The sequence below is a fragment of the Ictalurus furcatus genome, chromosome 15, assembly GCF_023375685.1.
Source record: "Ictalurus furcatus strain D&B chromosome 15, Billie_1.0, whole genome shotgun sequence".
NCBI lineage: Eukaryota > Metazoa > Chordata > Actinopteri > Siluriformes > Ictaluridae > Ictalurus > Ictalurus furcatus.
The window spans coordinates 23,603,022-23,630,574 of record NC_071269.1 but is presented as its reverse complement, the minus strand read 5'-3'; the positions used below and the strand labels follow the sequence as shown (position 1 = coordinate 23,630,574).

Genomic DNA, 27,553 nt, shown 5'->3' with positions numbered 1-27,553 from the left:
TGGTTAAAATGCGCAGTTTAAAAAAATAAAACTATGATGATGTTAGACCTGAGAGGAAGAAAACTTTTTTTTACTTTTCATTTTACCCTTTAATAAATTACAATCAACATAAGCTCTCACACAAGTTTTAATAAACCACTCAAATTCCATATGACCGGTTGTCTGGTCATGACTTAAATTTCCTCACTTTGTAGTTACGGAATCATTAAGTCAGTACGTTTACACGGACAGCGGTAATCTAATGATCGACCTTATTCTGAATAAGACAATATTCTGATTAAGGTGTTTACATGGACAGCAGTAATCTAATGATCGACCTTATTCTGAATAAGACAATATTCTGATTGAGGTGTTTACATGGACAGCAGTAATCTAATGATCGACCTTATTCTGAATAAGACAATATTCTGATTGAGGTGTTTACATGGACAGCAGTAATCTAATGATCGACCTTATTCTGAATAAGACAATATTCTGATTAAGGTGTTTACATGGACAGCAGTAATCTAATGATCGACCTTATTCTGAATAAGACAATATTCTGATTAAGGTGTTTACATGGACAGCAGTAATCTAATTATCGACCTTATTCTGAATAAGACAATATTCTGATTAAGGTGTTTACACGGACAGCAGTAATCTAATTATCAACCTTATTCTGATTAAGGTGTTTACACGGACAGCAGTAATCTAATGATCGACCTTATTCTGAATAAGACAATATTCTGATTAAGGTGTGTACACGGACAGCAGTAATCTAATTATCGACCTTATTCTGAATAAGACAATATTCTGATTAAGGTGTTTACATGAGTCGCTTTTAGAATACTCCTTTCATGTTCCAGTTTTACATGTTATAACAGAGATCGATTAACAGCACACGTCATTACTATTATTTGTCACGATATACGTGCAAATAGACGACTGCTTGAAGCAAAACAAAGACGCTAGGCTTCTCTAACAGTATAGTTACATTTTTTTTTCACACTGAAAGTAAGAAAAACGTGTCATTGCAGACATTTTCCCTTATATTTCCGCACGTTATTTTCCACATGCTTTTTTACAACTGTAATTCCATTCTAGAAGATATAACACTTACCTGCTTACCAGGTGGCAAACATCCACATTTACATGGATAATGTGATTTCACAGTGACCGTAGAAATCAGACAAAACAGTCAGGAATCTTGACATTTCCCTGCCATGTGCTTGTGCTTGTGTTATTACGTCATAATTACACTTAGCATGCTAAGTGAAGCTAACTGAGGTTTCAAAATGGCATCACATCTAATGGAATTTTCTTAGAACTATATAGCGGATACAGGATAACCCTAAATCACCGTTCATGCTCATACCACAGCACGCTCGAATTCTCGAATCTGATTGGTCAGAATTTGTGCGTTATTTTTGCATAGTACTGCATATAGATTTCTATGAACGCACTCGTTTTAATAAGTCCTCGTTTCTATAGTAACAGCTCGTTCGAGGAATTATACGGCAGACACTCCACATCTAATCGTAAACAGATTACAGAGATTAGAATCATTGATGTGGTGATGTTTTGTTTGTTGGGAGACGTTTCCGAAACATTCCTGTAAAACGTGCAAGGCGTCATTCATTAATACATGAAACGTGGACTCGCTGTGGTACGAGCAGAATAACACACGTCGGACCGTGCCGTTATAGGAAAATCATACAAACACCCAAACACATAGTGTGTTATTACTTACTTATTACTTATTACTTACTTGTTGTCGTGGTTACATTCCAACGAGATATGGCACTAATCCAATACGCAGTATCAGTACCCAGTATACCCAGTATCAGCGTCAGGCTGCTACCAGGAACAAAATGGTGAATGGATACTGGGGAAAACACAATATACTGTATCATATCCTGTAACAAGTGGCAACAATTGGAATTGGATTTGGAAATTAAATAAATTTTTGGATTCTGGAAATATTTTGAATATAAAGACACACGTTTTTTTTCTTTCTTTCTTTCTTTCTTTCTTTCATTTTTTAGGATTGGTTTTATTACATTTATACTCCAGATTTTATTATATTTACTATATTTCCAATGTGATTTTTGTGTGAAAGTGCTTCCGATACAAAAAAAAAAAAAAAAAAAAAAAAACATTTTAAACCTTAGTAGTAGTTTTTAAAGAAAACTATTACATGGGTCTGGATATCGGCTGACACTCGAGGTTTCAGTATCTGTATCGGTATCGGAAAAGAAAACAGCGGTATCGCGCCGTGTCTAATTCCAACAGGGTTACATAGCAGCCTTGGATTTCTACACAGATTATTTCTCAAATTCAAGTTTGAAAGAAAGAAGGAAAGATGTCTAGACATGCTTAATACTTAACAAGCTGTCATGGTTTATTTGAGTGAATATAACGTTGTGATAATATTAATAATAATGGTGACATGAGAGTGTAATATGTAATAGCATGTGTGTTACTAATGCTTCATGACTAACATCTCTTACCGACTCCATTCCTGCACTCCACTCGTCTGTGTGGGTTATGTCGGTATCCGTTCTGCTCTGCTACACGGTATGGGAATGATTTATGTAATCTTCTCTTTCTTCATGTTTTCTTTCTCTATTCCTTCCTTCTGGCACCCGCTGGAATGACAGATAACATTTCTGACCGTGAGTGTACTTCTTTTTCTTTTTTTTTCTCTCAAAGTCTCACTTCAACGTCTATTTTTTTGCTTTTTGAATCAAACTGTCCAGCTTAGGGTTGGGCGATATGACCATATAATATCGATATTGTGATCAATTAAGTCCCTTAAGGGGGACAATAAAAAGTAAACAACAACAACAGCAATACACTTTTCTGAGTCATTGTGGATAAAGTCATTTACACATAGGTTTATATATATATATATATATATATATATATATATATACACACATACGTATACTTAATCTTTGGCAAATTAAAAAAAAAAATTCTTATACTCCAAAGGGTTAAAGAAATTGAATAAAAATAAGTTTTAAAAATAATTTCAAACTGGCTGGATTTGATGTTAAAATTAATAATATTTACATTTATTTTTTATAAATAAATAAAATGTAAATAAATAAATTTATTAACTAAAAATGTTTCATTAAACATTTTTAAATGTACAAATTTAAATTAATAAAATCAATTATTATTATAAATGTGTTTATTAATAATGAACAAAAAGATTATTGATTTACAGTTTTTTTTAAGGCAACATTACTGTATCACTGGCAGTTTGTGAGCAAACCTGAATACCATGAAACACATCGTGCATCGTTGAAATGATCGTTTGTCATATCGCCCACCCCTACTCCATTAGGGTTAGGATAGGGGGCAGTGCTATACTTAGCAGTTAAGGCTTTGGGTTACTGTTCGGAAGGTCGTGGGTACAAGCCCCAGCACTGCCAAGCTGCCACTGTTGGGCCCTTGAGCAAGGCCTTTAACCCTCTCTGCTCCAGGGGGCGCTGTATCATGGCTGACCCTGCTCTCTGACCCCAACTTCCTAACATGCTGGGGTATACGAAGAAAAGACTTTCACTGTGCTGTAATGTATATGTGATTAATGAAGACTCATTATATACACAAAGCCCGTTTTTCTATTCCGATATTTAACGATGTATACGGCTGTAATCGTACTGGTGTGTGTGTGTGTGCGCGCAGTGAAAGAGCCTCCACTGATCACACTACAGTCGCAGTCGTACACCGCCTTCTACACCGATGACGTCTCTCTGAGGTGCGAAGCTAGCGGCAAACCCAAACCCACGTGAGTCCTCACCGAGCAACAACAAATAACCACAAAACACACCCTCTCTGTTAAAACAACATATATATATATATATATATATATATATATATATATATATATATATATATATATATATATATATATATCGTGCCAGAAGGAAAAAATTCTGTTTTTATGAAGTCTGTGTGTTTTTATTTAGATTTTTAAGCGTTTAAAAATGTATATGAAATATATGAAATACTATAAAAACCAAACATCACCAGGAGATTTGAAAGTTTGAATCCTGAAAACATCACAGCCATGCATTACCAGGAGCAAAGACACTCCATGCTCTGTCACTCTAGCAGATATATTCTGATGCAAATAAAATAAGAGTGTTTATAGAGTTAAGAGTGTTTATAGAGCTGAAGTTCAGAGCTCAGAGAGAGAAAATTGACATAAACATGCAACACAATCAACTCTATTTAGTCCTACGAGACTAAGATTTCTCTACATTTTCTCTTTATTTCTCTTCTCATTCCTTCTATTTTTCCTTCTCTTTTCTTCCCAACTCATTTCTCGTCTTCCCTTTCTCCTAGTCTCTTCTCCTTTCTCTCTCTTCTCTCGCCAGCTGCACTACTGTCGGAGCTGCTGTTATTGAAAAATAAAATTAAAAAATCAGACCAGTCGGAATGAACAGATCGGCAGTGCCGTGCTAGAAACACCAACATTTTAAAAATAAATAAATAAATAAATAAATTTTGAAAAATTCAGCTATATCCACCGCGATTTATTTCTATTAGCATGATTAAGAGGAAGTTACTTTGGCTAAAAGCTTTGACTCGGGCTTCCACATGAAGTAGACTCACATAAAAACGCCTGTGCTTACAAACAACCGCTGGAAAGCTTTTCAGCCGGTAGACAGATGCTTTATTTACTGTTGACATCTCTTCTCGTGGCTCTGAATTTCCTTATCAGAGACTGAGCCGAGCCAAAAGCCTGCACGGAAGGCTGTTTATTAAATTAAACAGCCGGCTATTAATCTGAATTTACTCCTGTGAACCTCCTACACTCCAGACTTCCAGCCGCACTGATAGCTGCAGATCATTTCCGTGCAACAGATACGCCATTGTGTGTTGTGTGAACTGCAGTTCAGTCATGCTTTTCCCATGTCGTGCCATTTCATGAAAAACACATCCTTCCCAAATACATTCGAGTGCAATGAAAGAATACATTTTTTTGCAAGAACTCAATGGCAAAAACAATGGACCGCAAACCAAAATCTGCTCCAAATGTGGCTCATTAAAGTGTGTGGTTTAACTGGAGCTATGAAGCTCATACTGTTAAAAAGTAAAAGAAGATTATAGCCTCCAGCGCTTCACAGCCGTTTGCAAATTCCTTAACATTTAATACATGATTACACTCCCGTGCCAGTTCAAACGGCATTGTTGAGTTATTCGGTGTCTCAAACACACTCTCGGACGTCGTGAACTAATGAACTTAGTTGGTTCTGTTTGCCAAAATATACATTAGTTACGTAAACCACAGCGATGCTAATCCTACATTCATGGCATAACAACAGGCATTTTCTATTTACATGCCTTGTTGTATAATAGGGTAGGGGTTCCCAAACTTTTCCAGGGTAAGGCCCCCCAAATGGCATTAACATTTGACTGAGGCCCCCTTTTTTTGCAAGATGTCTTTAAAACACATTAAAATACAGACTTATGAATATATCCCCCTTTTTTTTTTATTAATAATTACATCTTTACATTACATTACATTAGGAATTGATTGTGTGTGTGTGTGTGTGTGTGTGTGGTTGTCTGAAAAAAAAATCATGTAAAAAAAATCATGTATTTATTTATTTTTCACACCAAATTGTTTAGGCCCCCTGGCGCCCCCTGGTGGCCCCCACTTTGAAAACCACTGTAATAGGGGAGTAAATGGTGGGTGGGAGTTGGCAGGTGGCCAAATCGGGGAGAAAATGGGGCGGAAATTGAGACAGAAATTGAGAAAAATTTCAATCTGTTGAGTATTTAAGATCCTTCACTTGTATCTAGGTCGCTATTTAAATTCGGATTTTAAATTGGTCATATTGGCCATGCTAATTCCGTTGTACATCAAATAGAAAGATAAAAATAAAATAAATAAAAATAGAAAGATTGTATAAAGATTTGAGAGAACTTTTCAACAGATTATTGTCTATAATACAATCTGTAATGAAAATGTTGATTAAATTAGACAAGAACGCAAAAAGTTAGCGTTAGTGGTCCCGGCGTTTTTGGACCCCACTGTAGTTCCAATTTAATTTCTATGTAGATATTTCACTTCTGATTCTGCGTTTGTATTAAATAGTGTACAAGTGGTGTTAATGTCTTATGCGGCGAGTTTGTAATAATATAAGGATGTAATTAACCTGAAGTTAACCTGTTAGCTTCCTACGCCTGTTAGCTGCATTAGCAAAACTAAAGAAGTAAAGATAAGGCCAGTTTTTGGTAGTGTACTCATTCTCCTTCCTCACACTCTGACCTTGTGTCCAGTTTTCGATGGGTGAAAGATGGCGTACTGATCAAGGAGGAAAGGAACGGGTCGGGAAATTTTATAGCCGACCCAAATGAAGAACTGAAATTTTACCAGGGGACGTATCGCTGCTACGCGTCAAACGAGCTCGGGACGGCTGAATCGGGCCTGATAGAACTCATCACTGAGCGTGAGTTTGTCTATTTCCTCAACTTTTCTGTCTCCGTCACACGGCCTCTTTGCACCTGTTAGCATGATCTGACTAGCATTTTGTACACACCTTTTCTTTCCCTCAGTTATCTATTCAACGTAATGCGCTTAGAAGTTACAAGCGCTTAGCTAAAGTGGGAAAAATTTCAAGCCAATTTCTATTCTACTCCTGCAGCCATTCCAGTCTCAGTAAAGGACAAGAGGGTGGTGAAGAGGGTGAACGTCATTGAGGGTGAAAGTGTGGAGCTACAATGTAATATTCCAAACAGCACAGTGAAAGCTAACATCCACTGGATGGACAAGAGTGAGTCAATTGCGTCATTTCCTGCCTAACTGTTAAAGTTACTAACCACCCTGATGTCCCAGAGCTCATGATTATGACTATAGATTAGCACGATCGCAAGATTGACCGTGCTAGCATAACAACCTTGCTGCGTTTCTCCTCAGAACTGATGCATATTAAGCAAAGTGAACGCGTCACTATTGGCCTGAATGGTAATCTGTACTTCGCCAATGTGCTGATCAGCAACACCAGAGACGATTACACCTGCTACACCCAGTACGTCGAAGCCAGAACCATTTTATCCACAGATCCAGTTTTTCTCCATGTTATTCCCTGTGAGTAACACTCAAATTACACTTCTCAGTACTAAACCCCAAAACTGGAATTGTCATTTTTTATTTATTTATTTTTTTACCCCAAATTGTAGTTTATTTATGAAACAAAAATGAATCTTAAGCTTAATATTTAAGTACAGTACTTTATTTTATTTTTATTTTATTTTTTTAAGCCAATGAGGTGGTGAACAGACATCCCGGTCTCCACCAACCCAAGGGCACACACACCAATTATTTTGCCCTCCGAGGCCAGACTCTCATCCTGGAGTGTATTCCATACGGGCTGTAAGTATGAAATTGTATGGTGGGAGATGTTACGCTATGTGTAAACTGTAGGAAATGTAGCTTTCGTGATGTTTTTAGTGGTGCTTCCTGTGTCCATCCTAGTTTCCTCAAGAAAATATAGAAGATATGGAAGAAGCTGGAAAACAGCAAAGATCCAAACTGACAAACTTTATTCTCTCGGGTTTTGTGTGTGTGTGTGTGTGTGTGTGTGTGTGATTTTTGTGCACTAGGCCAACTCCCTCGATCAAGTGGGAAAGGAAAGACGCTTCGTTTTCCTCCACTAAAGCAACTGAGGAGCGCTTCGGCCGGTGGCTGGAGTTCACTTCAATCTCGGAGAGTGATGATGGAGAGTACACCTGCACGGCCTCGAATATAATGGGACAAGCAAAACACTCGTACACGGTCACCGTGGAGGGTAATTAGACACACTTACATACATACACTATTGCGTTTTCCATCTAAGTCTACACGAATTTTGAAAATTGGAAATAAAAAAAATGAGAAAGCTTGAAAATAAAAAGAATACTCCTAAATATCACAAAAAAAAAGTGTTTATACTTGTTTAAGGTGCAGTGGTAGCTCACTGGTCAAGATGTCGGACTACTGATCGGAAGTTTGTGAGTTTAAATCCCAGCACGGCTGGGCTCTTGAGCAAGGCCCTTAACCCTCAACCGCTCAGTTGTATAAACGAGATAAATGTACGCCGTTCCGGATAAGGGCGTCTGCCGAATGCCATAAATGTACAGTCCCTGCTGAAAGTATTGGAACACCAAGGCCAATTCTATTGTGTTCGCTATACATTGAAGACATTTAGGTTCCAGGTCAAAAGATGAAAATGAGACAATAGATCAGAATTTCCGCATTCATTTCCTTATATTTACATCTAGATGTGTTAAACAACTTAGAACATGGCACCTGTTATTTGAACCCACCCACTTTCCAAGTGAATATTTGGAAATATTTGGAAATATTTGGAACTTGTGACCGGAGTTTCTTGCTGCTCAGGTGTTTCGTGTTAAATTAATTTCTTAAAGAATAAATAGCTCTGGATGTCTACAGTGCTCTTGGTTTCAGCCCTGGGTTTCACTTGTGAAGACTGCATTTGTTGTTAGAAAAAGAAGAAAAAACCAACATGAAGACCAGAGAGCTGTCTATAGGAGAAAAGCACGTCATTCTGAAGCTGAGAAAAGAGGGAAAGTCCATCAGAGCCATTGCACAAGCATTGGGTATAGCCAATACAACAATTTGGAACTGTTGGTCCTGAAAAAGAAAGAAACCACTGAGGTACTAACAACCAGACGTGGAATGGAATGGGTCGGCCAAGGAAAACAACAGCAGTTCATGACCGAAACATGAGCTGTGAAGAAAAACCCCAAAACAACAGTTAGTGACATCACCAACAACCTCCAAAGGGCAGGGGTGAAGGCATCACAAGCCACTATTCGAAGAAGATTTTGAGAGCAGAAATATAGCGGCCGTACCACAAGATGCAAAACCACTCATCAGCAGTAAGAATCAGAAAACCAGATTGGAATTCGCAAAGAACTACAGAGATGTGCCACAAAAGTTCTTAACCTCTATAAAGTGATGGAAAGGCCAACGTATGGATTAAAAATGGATCTGCTCATGATCCAAAACATAGATGCTCATCTGTGAAACATGGTGGAGGTAGTGCCATGGCGTGGGCTTGCATGGCTGCTTCTGGAACATTCTCACTAATCTTTATTGATGATGGAAGTCATGATGGTAGCAGCAGAATGAATTCAGAAGTTTATAGAGAAATGCATCCAATCTAACTGGGCGGAACTTCATCAGGGGAAAAGAGGTTTTAGACTGGCCAAGAACAATGCAACAATTTGGTGATGTCAGCGAGTCTCAGGCTTGATGCAGTTATTGCAAGCAACGGATATGCAACCAAATATTAAGTGTTATTTTACTTTTATTTACTTTAAGACTATCTGTTCCTATACTTTTGCTCACCTAAAAATGGAGTAGTCTGCCACCGATGGTGCCATGTTTTAAGTTTCTTTTTTTTAACACATCTAGATGTAAATATGAAGACACGACAGATGAAAATCTAAACTGCTGACTCATGTTCATCTTTCAGTCTCAAACCCAAATGTAGTCAGTGTATAGCGAAATCAATAGAATTGGCCTTGCTGTTCCGATACTTTCAGAGGGGATTGTAAATGTGAATGCTTAAGGTGGAAAAGTTTCAGAATGTTAAAAAAAAAAAAAAAAAAACCTGACAGAAGTCTGATACTGAACTCAGTGATTTCTTTTTGTAAAACTATTTTTTGCGTCCTTGCGATAGTGCCGCGACAATTTTTGCATTCCCTCGTAGTAGTGTTACATTCTCGTGCAATAGTGTTGAATTCCCGCCCTCAAAATGTTTTTGCATTCACTCACAAACAAAATAAATAAATGAATCACACACAATCCAGGAAGCAATGCAAAAAGTTCTGACTAAAGCCAATGTGAGACGCCGAACATCTTTTGGCTGATTTTGATTGGTTGTTGTTTGTGTCCAGCTGCTCCTTATTGGACGAAGCAGCCTAAGAGCTCCCTATACTCACCGAGCGAGACGGTCAGACTGGACTGTCATGCTGACGGCATTCCTACACCACACATTGTATGGAAGATTAATGGAGTGGCCATCTCTGGTACACACACACACACACACACACACACACACACACACACACACATACACACTTGCTTTCTCTTATTTCTTTCTTACATGATTATATTTTATTCCACAGTGCAGTTGAATTCTTGATTGTGATTGGTCAGAAGGTGTTGATTCATTTTCTATGACAGTAAATAACGTGGAGATGTCTCTCCTCTGTGTCGCGGTCAGAAACGAGTCCTGATACCAGGCGCACTGTAAAAGGCGGGACTTTAATCCTGATTGATGTTCAGTTATCTGACACGGCTGTCTATCAGTGTGAGGCCTCCAATAAACACGGCACGGCCATCCTGAACACCTACATCCACGTCGTCGGTCAGTCACTACTCTGTACCGCTCTGTGTCTTTCTTTCTTTCTTTCTTTCTTTCTTTCTGTTGTTTTCATTCATTCTTTCTTTACTACTTATCTTTCTGTTTTTATCGTTCCGTATCACTCATCTCATTTACTGTTTTCTTTCATTTTCTCTTTTTTTTTCCTTTCTTTCTTTGTTTCTTTCTTTTTCTTTCATGGTCCGTGTACAAATGACGACCTTTCATTCATGCTTTTTTTTTCATTTTTAAATTCTATCTTTCCTATTTTCACCGTTTGCTGTCCCGTTGCTGTCTTTCTTTCTTTCTTTCTTTTTGTTTTCAAGTTATTTTTTTTATAATTCTATGTTTTAACTTTTAACTATATGTTAACAAATTTTCTCATTTTCATTTTTCCTCATTTCTTTCTTTCTTTCTTTTATCCTTCCTTCCTTTCTTTCTTTTGTTTTCATTCATTCTTTCATTCTTTGATTATTGCTTATCTGTCTCTTTTTTTATATATATAATTCTACATTGCTCATCTTGTTTATCGTCCTCTTTTCTTTTTTCTTTCTTTTCCCTTCCTTTGTTATTTCTTTCTTTCTTTAGTTTTCATTCGTTCCTTTTTAAATTTTTAATTCTATCTTTCTTATTTTCCCCTTTTGCGATCCAATTTCTTTCTATCTTTCTTTCTTTCTTTCTTTTTGTTTTTTTTCTCTTTTAATTCTATATTTTAACCTTTCTAAATTATTTTTCTCAATTTCATTTTTCCCAATTACTTTCTTCTTTCTTTCTTTTTGTTTTTGTTATTTTTTGTTATTTATTTCTTTTTTATAATTCTATATTTTAACTAATATAATTTCTTTGTCTCATTTTTTTCCCTAATTTCATTCTTTCTTTTGTTTTTCCTCTTTTTTATTATTCCATGTTCATGTACAGCACTATCTGTGGAGATGTGCTTGAATTTTTCCTGATAGAGCTCTCTCTCTCTCTCTCTCTCTCTCTCTCACTCACTCTCTCTCTCTTTCTCTCTCTCTCTCTCTCTCCCTCTCTCTCTCCCTCTCTCTCTCTCTTACACTCCCTCTCTCTCACTCTCTCCCTCTCTCTCTCTCTCTCTCTCTCTCTCAGAACTGCCCCCTCAGATTCTGACTGATGACAGAAGAGTGTATAAGTTGATGGAGGGATCCATGGCATCTCTGTACTGCAGTTCTTTCGGTTCTCCACGACCCCAAATCAGCTGGTCAGTTTTCTGTCTCTGTCTCTTAACCGTCGGTGTGTTCATTCTCATACGCAATGACACAATAATGAAATTATGAAGTCTTTATTATTTAATGCTGTCGTGTTTAAGTAGAGTGAAGAGCGTTTATTGTTTACACACACGTGTGTGTAATGGTGTTTATTGTTTAGACACACGTGTGTGACTGTAGTGGTGTTTATTATTAATACACACATGTGTAATGGTATTTATTATTTATACACACGTGTGTGTAATGGTGTTTATTATTTATACAGGTGGGTGTGTAATGGTATTTATTATTTATACACACGTGTGTGTGTGTAATGGTGTTTATTATTTATACACACGTGGGTGTGTGTGTGTAATGGTGTTTATTATTTATACACACGTATGTGTTGTTGCGCTCTTCAGGGAGAGTGAAGAGTTCGGTTCGGTTCTGTCCAACCCGAGGATGTCACAGATGACCAACGGCACGTTACACATCACCAACGTGAGCTACGATGATGCAGGAACGTACCTGTGTTCAATCAAAAAGACTAACATATCCATTACTGCACTGCTGGTGGTGCTGAGTAAGTCACACACACACACACACACACACACACACACACACACTCACTCACCTTCTTTCTATTTATCATCTTATCTGTCTTCATACTTGTTTCTCTTCTTCATTTTCTTTTTGCTGTCTCTCTGTGCAGACAGGACTCGGATCGTGTCCCCTCTTCATGACCTCCGGGTAAAACATGGAAATTCGTTGGTTTGGCCGTGCAGGTACGAAGTGGACAATCGATTCTCTAAGCCCTTAATCCAGTGGAGGAAAAAAGGACAAAAAATCACAACATTATCTCCAGACGACAAGTAAACACTTTCACTTTCTCTCTGTCTCGCTCTCATTCTCTTCTTCTACAGGAACGAACGTGTTGGGTGTTTTTGGAAAATTAATTCCGCTTCTATTTAAGCAAAATACTTAGTGTTTTCATCAACTAATTACTAACTCTGGGCTTAATGCATAGATTTTCAGTGCCACATTTAATGATCTGTTTGGTCATGTGATTGGCAGATACACAGTGTTTGAAAATGGATCACTGTGGATCACTGACATCACCCTTGAAGATGCTGGACCCTACAGCTGTGAGGTCATCACCCGCTTGGACAGTGATATGACCACTGGATCACTGACTGTGATCCGTGAGAATCTCTCTACTATCTAATTCAATTAAATGAGGGAGGGAGGGAGGGAGGGAGGGAGGGAGGGAATGAATGTATGGGTAAGTGAATGAGTGAATAAGTGAAGGAGTGAGTGTATGGGTAGGAGACTGAGTGAAGGAGTGAGTGTATGGGTAGGAGACAGTGAATGAGTGAGTGTATGGGTAGGAGACTGAGTGAAGGAGTGAGTGTATGGGTAGGACATTGAGTGAATGAGTGAGTATTATCCTTCCCCCTGTAGATAAGCCTGAACGTCCTCACTCACTGAAGCTGGATGAGAAGGCGAATCGCAGCGTCACTCTGTCCTGGAGCCCCGGAGACGACAACAACAGCCCTGTGTTCGGTAATTCACTTCTATACTGATATAATGATCTGTTTCTGTGGCATTGACTAGAATTACAGTTACGACAAATTAAAAAGCTTTTATGCTTTTTATTTTAAGCTTTTAATTTTTTTTTATTTTTTTTTTATTTTTGTGATTGTGTACTGAGATGATATCACATGTAAGGTGGCAGAATTTTTAGACTAATTAAATAAGCGTAATAAAAAATTAGTGTGTGAAGCCTGACGAGTCTCTCGCTCTGCTCCTGTAGAGTTTGTGATTGAGATGCTAGAAGAACCGCCCTTAGAAGCAGCGATGTGGAAGGAGCTGAAGCGTGTTCCTGCTGAAATCCATCACCTGGAGATTTCTCTACTTCCCTTCTGCACGTACCACTTCAAAGTGGCGGCGATCAATGAGATCGGTCCGAGTGACTTCAGCAAGCCGTCTGAGTCGTACACCACACCTCCTGCAGGTAACCGCATCATCACCTGATCATGATGTATATGATGAATACTGTCACATACTATGAACTAGTACGTCTCACATACGCATTAACTAGCTAAATGTAAAAAAGAGAACCGCGTGTGTTGATCTATAAATACAAAAAGGAGGTTAATTATTAAGTAGAGTTCAGAATGGACTTCTGCCACCTCGCGATTTTCTTAACATTGCTCACATGTACTGAAAGTCAAACTAACAAAACATTCCGAGGTAGCTAACAGTAGCTGTTCATTGCTATGCTCCCTTTAAAAGAAGACATCATACAAGGTCCATTAATTATCGCCCTGTTTTTTGCAGCACCTGACATGAACCCGGAGAAAGTGAGGAGTGAATCTACTGATCCAGAAACTATGACCATCACATGGGAGGTATGGAGTGATGGAATATCCTCTACACTAACACTAACAACTAACTTTATTATCCAACCAGCCAAAAACATGGATAAAACCTCACAGAGACAGATCAAGTGCTTCTGTTAATATTCACAGGATTAAAAACAAAAACAAAAATTTCCAATCCAGTTTTGGTGAGCAAGTGCCCACTGTAGCCTCAGATTCTTGTTCTTGTTCCTCCAACTCAATGTTTGGCTCATGTATTGTGTTCATTCTGAGTCTAGAGACTCTAGAAATGTTCAAAATGTTTGATGTGCACATTAACTAAAGCTCTTGACCTGTATCTGCATGATTTCATGCATTGCGCTGCTGTCACATGATTGTTGGATTATTTGCATGAATGAGCAGGTGCACTGGTGTTCCTAATAAAGTGGCCAGTGAGGGTATGACTTAATGTAGGTGGAAGCAAATCTTCTGGATACTTTAGTTAAGCTATTCTCATCAATTATGAGAAGAAACTAGAGAATCTAAAGCTGCTGCCTGATCTCTAACTGTAATAAACAACAATATGTCAACATATTTACTATACTCTGGAAAATAATTGAGACCACTGCAAAATGATGATGTTTCTCTGGTTTTACTATTTATAGGTATGCGTTTTGTTTTATTTTTTTACCGCATTTCACCAAAATTCCGAATACATATCTTGTCATTTATTTACAGAAAATGACAACTGGTCAAACTAACAAAAAGGATGCATTGTTGTCAGACCTCGAATAATGTTATAACTTAGGAAGAGTTCAGAAATCAATATTTGGTGGAATAACCCTGATTTTCAATCACAGCTTTCATGCGTCTTTGCATGCTGTCCACCAGTCTTTCACGTTGACGTTGGGTGACTTTATGTCGCTCCCGGTGCAAAAATTCAAGCAGCTCGGCTTTGTTACAAGGCTTGTGACCGTCCAGCTTCCTCTTGATCACATTCCAGAGGTTTTCAATGGGGTTCAGGTCTAGAGATTGAACTGGCCATGCCAGGGTCTTGATCTGGTGGTCCTCCATCCACACCTTGATTGACCTGCCTGTGTGGCATGGAGCATTGTCCTGCTGGGAAAAAAAAGAAACAATCCTCAGAGTTGGGGAACATCAGAGCAGACGGAAGCAAGTTTTATTCGAGGACCACAGTGTACGTGGCTTGATTCATGCGTCCTTCGCAAAGACAAATCTGCCTGATTCTAGCCTTGCTGAAGCACCCCCAGATAATCACAGATCCTCCACCAAATGTCACAGTGGGTGCGAGACACTGTGGCTTGTAGGCCTGTCCAGGTCTCCGTCTAACCATTAGAAGACCAGGTGTTGGGAAAAGCTGAAAATTGGACTCATCAGAGAAGATGACCTTACTCCAGTCCTCTACGGTCCAATCCTTATGGTCTTTTGCAAACCTCAGTCTCTTCTTTGCTTCTCATTGATGAGATGAAGGGTTTTTTTCTAGCTTTGCACGACTTCAGCCCTGCCCCTAGGAGCCTGTTCCGAACCGTCCTCGTCATGCATTTCACCCCAGCTGCCATTTGCCATTCTTTTTGTAGGTCACGTGATGTCATCCTACAATTTTAAAGTGACGTTCGAATGAGTTGGCAGTCATCCCGGTCAGTGGAGAGTTGTGTTCGACGTCTGTCGGTCTGTAGCTTTGTTGTCCCCAATGTCTGCTGCTTGACCTTGTTCTTATGAACTGCCGTCTTTGAAATTTTAAGGATGGAAGCGACATGACACTCACCTTATCCCTCTGCCAGCGAAGCCAGAATTGAACCCTTCATTTCCTCACTTAAAACGTTTCCTTTTCAACTCTTTTGGCATGGTCAATAGTTATTTTCTGATTCCAATTACTTTTGAGGTACTACTAGCACTGTCTTTGCCATCCAACTAGTCTTACTGCAAGAGGATAGTGATGACCACAGCAGTGTTTTTTTTAATACTTTTTTGACATATTTGGACAAGCAAAGATTTTGTAGTCGTTTTCACAATATAAATTAACAAACAGCTGATCAGTCACATGGAAAAAGTAAGTACACCCCTACATTTATCACACCTTCAAATCCATATAATTGGAATCGGGTGTTCAAGATTGGGTGCCAGTGATTAGAACCTGCTTAGGGAGTGCAGGTGGAACCTGTCTTATTTATACCCCTCTCATATCTAGCGTCTGGTGTTCCCTTTGCTATTGAGGTGTGTGGTGTCATCATGCCAAGATCTAAAGAGTTCTGTAAGGCCTTCAGAGAAAAGGTCATGGATGCCTATAATTCTGGCAAGGGATTTAAAAAGCTCTACAAATGATTTGAAATACATCATTCCACCGTAAGGAAAATCATCTACAAGTGGTGCAGATTTCAAACTGCAATTTGTCCGGGTCTAGCCGTCCCAGCAAATTCAGCCCAAGAGCAGACTGTCTGATGCAAAAAAAAGTCGCCAAGAACCCCCGAAATTTCATCACAGGATCTGCTAGTAAGTCTTGCTAGCATTGGTGTCAAAGTGCATGCTTCTTCAATCAGAAAGAGATTGCACAAATTTGACCTGCATGGGAGGCGTGCCAGGAAAAAGCCTATGCAAGACTACAGTTTTCCAATAAGCATGTAGGCAAAGACCAGGCCTTTTGGAATAATGTGCTCTGGACAGACGAATCAAAGATAGAGTTGTTTTGCCACAGTAACAGCAGACATGTTTGGCGCAGACCAAAGACAAGTTTTCAGGAGAAGCACCTCATACCAACTGTGACACACGGTGGTGGAAATGTTATGGTTTGGGGTTGCTTCGTTTCCTCAGGGACTGGACAGCTTGCAATCATTGATTCAAATCTGATTTCTGCATCGTTTCAAAGAGTGCTTGAAGATAACCTTAGGCCATCTGTCTGAAAGTTGAGGTTGAACCGAAAGTGGACCTTTCAACAGGATAATGATCCTAAGCACACTAGCAAATCCAGCAAGGAATGGCTCAAAAAGAAGAAATTTTGGGTTATGGAATGGCCTAGTCAAAGCACAGATTTGAATTCCATTGAAATGTTGTAAACCCTCAAACATCCTGCAACTGAAAGAATACTGCATGGAAGAGTGGTCAAAAATTCCACCAATCCGACATCAGAGACTGGTGGACAATTGCGCAAAACGCCTACAAGAAGTTTTTTCTACTAAAGGGGGCAATACTAGCTTCTAAGGCCAAGGGTGTACTTACTTATTCCACAGAAGAATATCACATCTATTGATATTTCAGTTGAATAAATGATTGAAAAACTATTCCTCAAGTGTATCAACTTTATTAATAGGCGCTGTTTCTAAAGAGGATCACATGTTTGCTTGTCCAAATATGTCAAAAAAAGAATTTCCATGGGGTCTACATGACGGTATATTTTTACAATATGTTTTCATGTATTTTACAGACAGACGGACAGAAGGACAAGCCTTTTCTTTCTATAAAATCTCTCTCTCTCTTTCTCATTAGGAGCTGGAGCCCAGGCACTTTAACGGCAAAGATTTTGGGTATAAAGTGTCATGGCGTGATGCAACTGGCCCTGAGAAGCCTTGGCAGTCTGCGACTGTTTCTCACCCTCCGTTTATAGTCAACAATACAGATACCTTCGTGCCCTTTGAGATCAAAGTGCAGGCGGTGAATAGCATCGGCGAAGGACCGAGTCCAGAGGCTGGCATCGGCTACTCGGGAGAAGACAGTACGCTTCACTTATTCACTCTTATGTGAAATTACTAAGTGGAAGATAGATTCTTGTACATGGTGTGATGTTTATTTAACAGTTTTTGGAATGCGTCTGCAGCATCTCTGTAACTGTCAGAGGTTTTTTGCTACCATTTTTTTGTTTCGTCATTAACTTAAAGACATTGAGGGAGCATGTTGAGGGAGTGACTGTTTATAGCTGCTATAACATAAGTTCCTGTTAATTATTAATTACAAAAACAAAGTGTTTATTTGCTACGTGAGTATCCAGGATGATTCCTACTTTTGAGTGGTACACAGCTAAAATCACAGCTACAGATCGAGGAAGCTTCTCGCTGCAGTCAGTCTTTTCTCTCTGCGTCTCTTCTAGTCCCCGTGGAGGCACCGGATGAAATAGACGTGACTCTGGTTAACGCTACAGCCGCGTCGGTGAAGTGGAATCCAATCAGTAGAGAGTCTGTGCGTGGACATCTTCTTGGCTACATGGTACGTTTATAACGTAGGCATAATCGTTATTCTAAACGAAGATGACAGTACGGAGAAGAGATGAATGAGACTATCGGGAGCCTTTTATCCTTTTAACCAGATGATGTAGAAAGACAGTTCTTGCTTAGTCCTGTAAACATTCTTTCTCAATCCAGCAATACATAGCAAGCATTGTGAAAAACACACTGATGGACCAGGTTTACTGTTAAAGATCTGCTACAGCACAACATGACTTACGTCTGGGGGCGGGGCATGTATTGTTCTGCAAGGCATTTAATTGGACAACCATGAAGATTTCCCCCAAATATTCCCCCAAATCATTATGAAATAAAAATGTCCCAAAAAACATCAGGAGACGAACCTGTGATTCTGGGTGAGCGTGGGGAAAACGCAAAGGGTCACTCCTGCCATTTTGTATTCTCATTATTATTATTAACATTATACATCGTACTATTATTTTTTTCTTCTGTATACACTTGGTTAGATTACATTACAGTACATTAGATTATGTTATAGTTTAACCTACAACTGTGTGTGTGCGCAGATCTACCTGAGGAGGCTGGGTTCCAGAGGAGACAGTGGGAAAAAGAAGCGAGCGCTAGCTACGGTGAAAGAGATGGTGCGAGACATGGAGCATGTGATGGAGCGTGAGGACGAAAGACAAGTGATCATCGTTGAAGGAAAAGAGGAGGCGACCGTGAGTGGTCTGGACTTCTACTCTGATTATGAGCTGTCAATCGCAGCCTTCAACAGCAAGGGAGAGGGGCCTCTGTCTCCTCCCACCCGCTTCGAGACAGCTGAGGGAGGTGAGATAAAGCAAAATAACATCAGAGACCACCTGGTTATCGTGACCAAGCCATAACGAGGCTGTTTCTTATTTCATTACGTCCTGTTTAAATGAGCAAGCCTAGATTCTGATGACTTCCTTAAGATTTTTCTCAATTTTATGCAAATTTAGTATTTCTGATTTTGAAATTGGGATGTTTTTGTGCTGATTTGGTTACACAGACCTGGCAACCCTTCCACAGGAAACAAAAAAAAAGAAGAACAGACTAAAATTGTTTACACTTTGCAGCAACAGGGTCAGGGTCTGTTTTGTTGTTGTTGTTGGTGGTGGTGGTGGTGGTGGTGGTGGTTTCAAGTGGTTATTTTTGTGTAAATTTTGATGTTTAATTTAAAGAAAATAACCTAAGGATAAAAAAATAATGAAGTGAAAATGAAAACTCCCTTTTAAAAAAACTGAATGATTTGAAGTATGTCACAGTTTTACAGAGAAACTATTTCTTAATTATTTGTTGTTTTCTTTCCAAATTTTCATTGTATATGTTTATATTAAAATAAATGGTATTAAACATTAGTCATGTGAAAAAAATAAGCACACCCCATGGAAACTGTTGACTTTTTTGACATATTTGGCATACCAGCAAACATGTGATCCTCTTTTGAAAACAGCGCCTGTTAATAATGGAAATGGTTTTAATGGTTAGCTGATGGTTTGTAATGGTATTGTTTTTAGCAGGGTTGATCTTTTTACTGTCTCATTGCACACAGAAGATTTTATAGTAGTTTATTCCTTCAATATTCTATTCTGTGGGTAAAATGGATTTAAAAGTGTGTCTTATATTGCCTGTGTGTGTGTGTGTGTGTGTGTGTGTCAGAATTGTAAGACCGCTATATTAATCCCTAACTCTTTCTCTTCTCCTGCTTTCAGCTCCAGGCCGGGCTTCACACTTGAGATTTGAGAGTCCGTCGGAGACCGAGCTGAAGCTCTTCTGGAAAAAACCTCACAAAACTAACGGGATCCTGAAAGGATACATCATAACACACCAAGAGTGTACGTCACATTTTAATTAGCATGCGACTAGACTAATATAAAGGACGAGATGAGAATCAAGTTCAGAAGTTTTAATAAAGATCAGGGGGTGTGGTCAGGGGGCCAGAGAAGTAGTAACTGCAAGAAAACAGGAAGTAGATCAAGAAGGCTATGAGAATTATTATTATTATTATTATTATTATTATTATTATTATTATTATGTTCTTTAGTTGTGGAGAACGGTCCCAGCACGATACAGAGCATGACAATTGAAGATCCAACAGTGACGCAGTACACAGTGGACAAACTGGACTCGAAAAATTACTACATTTTCTCCCTGAGAGCTTTTACTGCTGCTGGAGAAGGAGAACCCATCCACGTTAATGCCACCACCTTACTCGACGGAGGTAAAGACACGCTTCCTGTTCTGTTCACGTTCCAATTATCCACTCGAGCAACTTTTGTGAAATGTGAAAGCTGTTGAGCCTGTGATCGGTCTCTTTAACTAAACCATGGTACAGTCCATGTGTGGAAGGTAACCGGTCGAGTGCCGAGTAATGTGATTGGTTCAACTTGTCACATTCATTCCTGATTGTACTTCTGTGATGCCAGGGAAAGAGTTGTAAGTTAATGATACTCTGCCGGTCAAAAGTTTGTGGACACTCGACTGAAATGGTTCTCATGATCTTAAAAAGCTCTTGATCTGAAGGTGTGTGATTAAACGCGTGAAATCGATGTCGTAGACAAAAATATGATCGTGCCGACGTGTTCGTTTCTTTCGTTGGAAAACTAACATTTTATTTACAAAAATATATTCGTTTAAACGGACGACTCGGAGCGAAATATTCCGAAAAGCAGCCGATTAGAGTCCAGCGTCGGTGTGAACTCCTTTAATACTGTTTAAAAAGCATCTCGGGGAAATTCCTCAAGAAATCGGTCGAGAAAACGCCGAGAATACATTTCTGGAAATTCTAGGCGAAAAGGGCGTCGACTTTGAAAATGCTAAAATAGTAAATTATTTTGATCTATTTTGGATTTTTTATCACAACATAATTCCCATAGTTCTATTTGTGTTCCTCCAGAGTTTTGATGACTTTATTATTATTCTAAAATGTGGAAAGAAAATAAAAATAAAGAATGAGTGTGTCTAAACGTTTACCGGTAGTGTATATAAAACCAGATGTTCATGGGACTGGAGTAGCTGCTGACCGATACTGGATTTTACAGATACTGATAACTAAGTTGGGCAGTAACACTCAAAGTAAAATATTGCTGAACTTTATTACAAATATAAACAGTTCTGACTGTACCATGCGAATGTACTATACTTTTTTTATGCAATAATAATAAATAAATATTTATAGATTGACTATTAATAAATAAATAAAAAAAACATATGCATCCAAACTGAGCCAAAAAGTAACCCTCCAAATAACAAATAAAAATAGAATCCAAAATGAATCAAAAACACTTCAAATAACACAACAAAATTTGTCAGTGATAGTTTTTATTTCGCCTCTAGAGGCCATTCTCGTACTGTGTAACGACAGCAAACCCTTCTCAGCTGCTCCCGCGACAGATGCTACCGGGAAAACCTATCCGTGTGGTTTTTTTGCCGATAATCGATAGTTCCAGCAAAACCGATCAATTGGTCGACCTCTAGACTGGAGTGCTGTAATTAGCCCACATTTGTGGAGCGAATGCTTTGTGAAAAACACACTGCAAGACTAAAAGTACTCTGGCACCTGCATGTGACATGGCATACGTCCAAAAAGCGCTGTTCTTCACCACTTAAGCGGAAATATATATTTTTTAAAAAACATAAGCAAATGGATGAACCTAAAAGGGGTGCCTGCCATTTCGCAAACCTGTGTGCCCGAAAGTGATGCATGGAATTGCGCAATCGCAATTGTGAACGCAAAATAAAATAGGATTATTAGTCCCGCCTCAAAATGAACCCAGAATCGGTCCTGGGTGCGGAATCGAGTATTTGTACCAAGTGAGAGAACCTGAGTTCTGGGCTGAGCAGCAGAACAGTATCACTGAAGCAAGGGTGAGACTTGGACACAATACTCAGGTAAATTTCTGAACAGCATCCTGAAATAAACTTCTGAAAGCCTGGGATGAACAGTAGGAGGATCTGATGCACATCAGAAAGTGTTGGGTCGTAGCAAATTTTAGCAATTAGCTAAATAATTTCCCGCAGTGAGGTCAAAGCGTAGTTTCAATTCAATTCCATCTTATAAATCTTCTTTATTTTTTCACCGAAGGATGAACTTTTTTTTTAATGAATTAAATTAAAGTGTTTGTCTCCACTATCTGTGGAGCTTGGTGTTTTTGTGTGTTTACCTTCACAAACACAGAGAGACATCAATCTTTTTGATCTGCATTATTTTTTTCTATTTCCCCCCCCCCCCCCCAGTTCCACCAACTTCTGTCAACGCGACCGTTGGAGAAACGTCTGTGAATCTGAGCTGGGTTCCAGGAGAACGGCACCGAAACACCGGCTTTACAGTCCACTACCTGAGGAACGGGGGTGAGCGAGGGATCGGGGGAAATGAGGATAGAGCAGAAGGGGATTACTAAAGAAAGAGAGTTATGAGAGAGTTTAGAGTTCTGAGTTAGCCTCTCTACTAAACCTGGAATGATCAAATCAGCGTAACTGTGTTTAGAATTGTTCACTTTTGATGACAATGCTGTACGGTTTTTACATTTCTAAGCTCGTAGAGCTTTAACTAAATACCGTATGACTTCATTTTTCCGAACTTCAGCCATGAAATCAGTTTTCTTAGAGAGAACGACAACATTCAGGATATGTCATTTCACTCTATAACTACACAAATGATATAGAAATTATGTAGGTACGTTATTTAGGATTGAATTTTGACTTTAAATTAGCTGCTACCGGTGTAGTTGTTTTTTTTTGCAGTTTATCCATGAACACACTGAAGAGGAGAATAAAGGCTTAGCTGTTCCCTTTAGCTTTTAATCCATTTTTAATTGATTAATTCTTTATTCTCTTTATCCTCAGATTTCACTTAATTTTATTTTGACTGTTTTCAGGGTGTATTTTATTCTTCTTCTTTTTTGTTGATAATGTTTTATGTATTTTGTGTGTGTGTGTGTGATTTTAAAAAATTATCAAGTCTTCCCTGTCTATAAAGCACTTTGTAAACTTTGTTTAAAAAGTGCTATATTAATTAATTAATTAATTAATTAATTAATTAATACTAATAATAATCAGTATTATTACTATTATTATTATTATTATATTTTTTGTGAAGCTGCTTTGCAACATTGTCCATTGTTAAAAGTCTTCATCGTCATCATCATCATCATCATCATCATCATTATTATTATGTTAAAAAATTCATACATACAAATATAAAAAATTCTGAAAAAGATATTGTGATTTTTCAGAAAAATGCATCGTGATAGCTTCATGATCTCCACGTCTTCTTGATCTTCTGATGCTGGTTACCTACTGTACTTTTAGTTCTTTTTTTTTCCCAGGATACAGTGGGACCCTCCCCTCTGCGACCGCCTGGTACACACAGTCGGGTTTAAACGTCTGAGACCTCATTGAAAATCTGAGGTTTTATATTTTTTGATTTAAAACTGGAAATAATAAAAAAAAAAGTTTTCGAATTTTGAAAATGGATCATAAGGTTTTACACAAACTTGTGGAGTCCATGCCAGCTCGCGTGCACACTGTCATTAAAGCAAAAAAAAGAAAAAAGGGATGTACCGAATACTACAAAACTCTGACATTCATGTAAATATTTCAAAGATTCTACTTTTCAGTCAAGTTGTTGCTGATAATATCATTTGTAATGAAAACTTGTGTGAAATTATTGAATAAGAATGCCAAACAGAAGCATTTTCACTTGTGATCTCAGACTTTTGGACCCTACTGTATGTGTGAACTTTAGCATAGCTACTTTCAAAATCATGGTTGCCCCCTGGTGGTCTGGAGACTTTATGCGCCTACATATAGAGCAGGAAACGGTCCTGTTCCCAGTAGTCCAGGATGTCGGAGTGTGTAAATATGTTTTGTGTGTGTGTGTGTTTTAGATCAGTGGGAGGAATCAGAGCAGGTGAATTTGACGCAGGCCTTTTATCAGCTGCAGGGACTGAAAGCAGGAACAAAATACCGCCTGGAAATTCGCCACAACAACCTCACATACTGGACATTTGATATGAAGACTACAGGACCAGGTACATACGTAACTCTCCTGTCCTGTTTAGACCTCAGGGCCACTCAGGATTCAAACGAAAATAATAAAAATGCCTTTTCATACTTTCTAAACTTCCTCGTTTGCACCTCTTTACCTGTTCTTCATCACTGTGTGGTATTATTTCTGTGGCTCAGAGGTAACAGGAGTGAAGAACGGCTTCGCCACTCAGGGCTGGTTCATCGGCCTCATCAGCGCCGTGGTGCTGCTGCTGCTCCTCCTGCTCATCCTCTGCTTCGTCAAAAAGAGCAAAGGAGGAAAATATTCAGGTAACACACACACACACACACACACACACACACACACACAGAGAGGCTTATTTTAATTTACAGTCCCTCCAGGATTTTGAGCTTTTGCGATTGGGGAAAAGAGAGGCTGGTGAGGGAACGGCCGTTTATAGCTGCTATAACGTAAGTGATAACCGAGCTAACGTTGTTTTGCGGATGTTCCACAGCATTAAATGTAACTATGAAAGTGTAAATGATATGATGTGAGGTTTTTTCATTTTAAAAAATGTAATCATTGGCAAATTGTTGTGGTATAAAAGGAATAAAACACTTAAAATAATGAAATTTTCCATGGTACCAGAAGCTCAACTTTGGGAAACATCACACTAGCCTGTCGTTGATTATTTTCCTGTAACAGCACAGTCCCCACAGTGTTGTATTCTGTATACTGTTTTTTTGTTTGTTTGTTTGTTTTTTTTGGTAGTTTACTGTAATGTATTCATTTTCAAATTGTTCTTTTCTACTCTAATTATTTACTTATTTTTCGTTCTATAATTTCTCAAACAATCACTCTTTAAATCTTGATCTTTATTCATCTTTATTACAGTGAAGGATAAAGAGGAAGGACAGATCGACTCTGATGCGAAACCCATGAAGGATGACGCGTTTGGAGAGTACAGGTACCGGTTTACTTCCAGAGGGCGAACAACATCTGTGTTATTCCATCAGTTTTTCATAAACAACACTCCATCAACAAACTGTGTTTTCTGATTGGCCGAGAGCGGTACCGTTCTGATTTACGACAAGTAGAGAAGTGAGTCAATACCAGGGTTTAGTCATTAAGAGACGACAACCATTCTGGTGTTAATAATGATACATACAGCACTGCCACCGTTTAAAAAGGATTAAGCGAGCAGATTTATTACATGCAGTACACAGCTAAACTGTCTCACTGTTAAAGAACACATTCTTCAAGTGGTCAAGTGTTTAACATTAACACTGAGACTTTGCCTGATGATATTTTTATTCTCCCAAATGCTGACACAATGCAGATCCCTTGAGAGGTAAGTACATATGTTTGATAATAATAATAATAATAATAATAATAATAATAATAATAATCCATTTTCCTTACTGGGTCACGGGGAACCTGGAACATATCCCAGGGGGCATGGGGTACAAGGCGGGGTACTCCCTGGACGGGGTGCCAGTTCATCTCAGGGCACAATCACATACACACTCACACACCCATTCATACACTATGGATAGTTTGGAAATGCCAAACAGCCTACCGTGCATGTCTTTAAACTGGGGGAGGAAACCGGAGTACCCGGAGGAAACCCCCGCAGCACGGAGAGAACATGCGATCTCCGCACACACAGGGCCACGGCATGAATCAAACCCTCAACGCTGGAAGTGTGAGGCTAACGTGCTAACCACTAAGCCACCGTGTCTCCAAAATAAAATAATAAATAAAATTAATAATAATAATAATAATAATAATAATAATAATAATAATAACAACAACAACAACAACAACAAATGCAAGCAGCATTTTCCGGGGGCCAAGCACCCAGACCCAGTGAGCCGCACATTCACAGACACGCTACAATTGTTGCCTAAGCAATCACAGGAAAGCAGAGCCATAGCTTTAGGCAAAGGCATTTAAGAGTGATTTGTATTTTCACTCATGATGTGTATGTTTTGACCTCAGTCAGTGATGGAATTCTCTGCCTGTAGGAGGAAAGGTCTAGATCAGAGGTCGGAAGTCTTCTTTCCTGGCATAAAATTTATTTATTTTTTTAACTTATGATTTTTTCTTTAGATAGCCAGGAAAAAAACATATTTTTTTATGTTTTTACATATGGCTTATTATTATTATTAGTTATTATCTTTACTACTATTGCATAATTATAAAAAAGTGGTAACGTAATAAAGGCCCACAATAAAGCTCACATTTTGCGTGACCTAATAGCCTGCACTTCACCTAATAGGCCTGTAGGTGGCACTTGGACTTCGTTTAGTTCAATACAAGATGCAATACGTAAGTACGAGTAAATTGAACACTACTTACCATTAATGCAACTTCCAAATTTGCAAATTTGTCTGTCCATTCTTACCGGAAAGGACGATACTCATCATCTTTTTTTCTTTTAGCCATTTCCCCTTTGTTAAAAAACTGAATTGGATCGGGAAATTACCGCCCTGCTCCACATTATCCAGTGAAATTTGAGCTTGTTGTCCCTCATCGCGATTGTTTGGTGTATACATGACAAACGGGCATCGATTATGAATTCTGTAATATTTTTAAATATGTCATATGTACAGTTTTCATTGAATCGACACACTCGCTGTAGTGATTCGTGATTGTTTTTATTTATTTTTTTTCCCTGCCGTTGAGTCATAGGCAAGCACTGAAAGAGCCATAGGTTCCTGAACCCTGGTCTAGATGAACAAATGGGCAGCAGGGTGGCATTGCTGCTGCAGCTGCCACTACTGCTATGCCCTGTGGAGTTGTCTGTTGCTACATTGACCTGTGGTCATGATTGCTACTGCTCTGACCTGAAATCCTTTTTTCTTCTTGAAATTTAAAAAAACATCTCAGAAAAGACATTTAGGGTTTTTCTCACCAGTCTGGGCCTTTCTTTTTACCCACTTTGTGCAAGTTTAGACAGGTCTCAAGATGATGTCAACCAAGATGATGTTTGCTGAAGACTGCACAAAATTTGGAGGAGGAGGAAGAGCAGAAATGGCACTCAGATGAAATTAAAAATGTATATATTTTGGACACACGGTTCAAAAGTTATGACCATAGACATACTTCCAAATTAGGCAGAAATTTGACCCAGTTTGGACCTGTTGGCAGCACTTGACCCAAATTTGGTCAGAATGTTCTTTAGACCCTCCCCAATCAGTGTGCCAAATTTCACAACTTTTTATCAGACAGTTCTATGGGCTGCCCTAGACACCCTAGCCATGAATCTCAGGTTGTTAGTTGCATCAATAATAATGAGGACCCTGAGAGCTTATTCCTAGCTGTCTTATTTGCATCTTTAATATATATATATATATATATATATATATATATATATATATATATATATATATATATATATATATGTATATAT

The 27,553-nt window shown here is 38.6% G+C and overlaps 1 protein-coding gene across 4 annotated transcripts in view; it reads left to right on the top strand.

Moving 5' to 3' along the window:
• Positions 1 to 27,553, top strand: part of l1camb (L1 cell adhesion molecule, paralog b) — a 60,634-nt gene that overhangs the window by 27,419 nt on the left and 5,662 nt on the right. For 2 of the 4 annotated variants that reach the window (XM_053642652.1, XM_053642653.1), the window contains exons 3-27: positions 3,673 to 3,775; positions 6,280 to 6,449; positions 6,645 to 6,773; positions 6,917 to 7,087; positions 7,261 to 7,372; positions 7,603 to 7,787; positions 9,904 to 10,035; positions 10,233 to 10,376; positions 11,478 to 11,589; positions 11,998 to 12,158; positions 12,288 to 12,447; positions 12,650 to 12,777; positions 13,037 to 13,138; positions 13,389 to 13,589; positions 13,916 to 13,986; positions 17,437 to 17,662; positions 18,035 to 18,150; positions 18,695 to 18,956; positions 19,862 to 19,984; positions 20,194 to 20,370; positions 22,386 to 22,499; positions 24,038 to 24,181; positions 24,336 to 24,467; positions 25,033 to 25,105; positions 25,478 to 25,489. In XM_053642652.1, the coding sequence (XP_053498627.1) occupies positions 3,673 to 3,775; positions 6,280 to 6,449; positions 6,645 to 6,773; positions 6,917 to 7,087; positions 7,261 to 7,372; positions 7,603 to 7,787; positions 9,904 to 10,035; positions 10,233 to 10,376; positions 11,478 to 11,589; positions 11,998 to 12,158; positions 12,288 to 12,447; positions 12,650 to 12,777; positions 13,037 to 13,138; positions 13,389 to 13,589; positions 13,916 to 13,986; positions 17,437 to 17,662; positions 18,035 to 18,150; positions 18,695 to 18,956; positions 19,862 to 19,984; positions 20,194 to 20,370; positions 22,386 to 22,499; positions 24,038 to 24,181; positions 24,336 to 24,467; positions 25,033 to 25,105; positions 25,478 to 25,489 (3,460 nt within the window). Of the gene's footprint in view, positions 2,655 to 3,672; positions 3,776 to 6,279; positions 6,450 to 6,644; positions 6,774 to 6,916; positions 7,088 to 7,260; positions 7,373 to 7,602; positions 7,788 to 9,903; positions 10,036 to 10,232; positions 10,377 to 11,477; positions 11,590 to 11,997; positions 12,159 to 12,287; positions 12,448 to 12,649; positions 12,778 to 13,036; positions 13,139 to 13,388; positions 13,590 to 13,915; positions 13,987 to 17,436; positions 17,663 to 18,034; positions 18,151 to 18,694; positions 18,957 to 19,861; positions 19,985 to 20,193; positions 20,371 to 22,385; positions 22,500 to 24,037; positions 24,182 to 24,335; positions 24,468 to 25,032; positions 25,106 to 25,477; positions 25,490 to 27,553 lie in introns of all 4 variants that reach the window. The other 2 variants (XM_053642656.1, XM_053642655.1) reach the window with 2 other exon arrangements.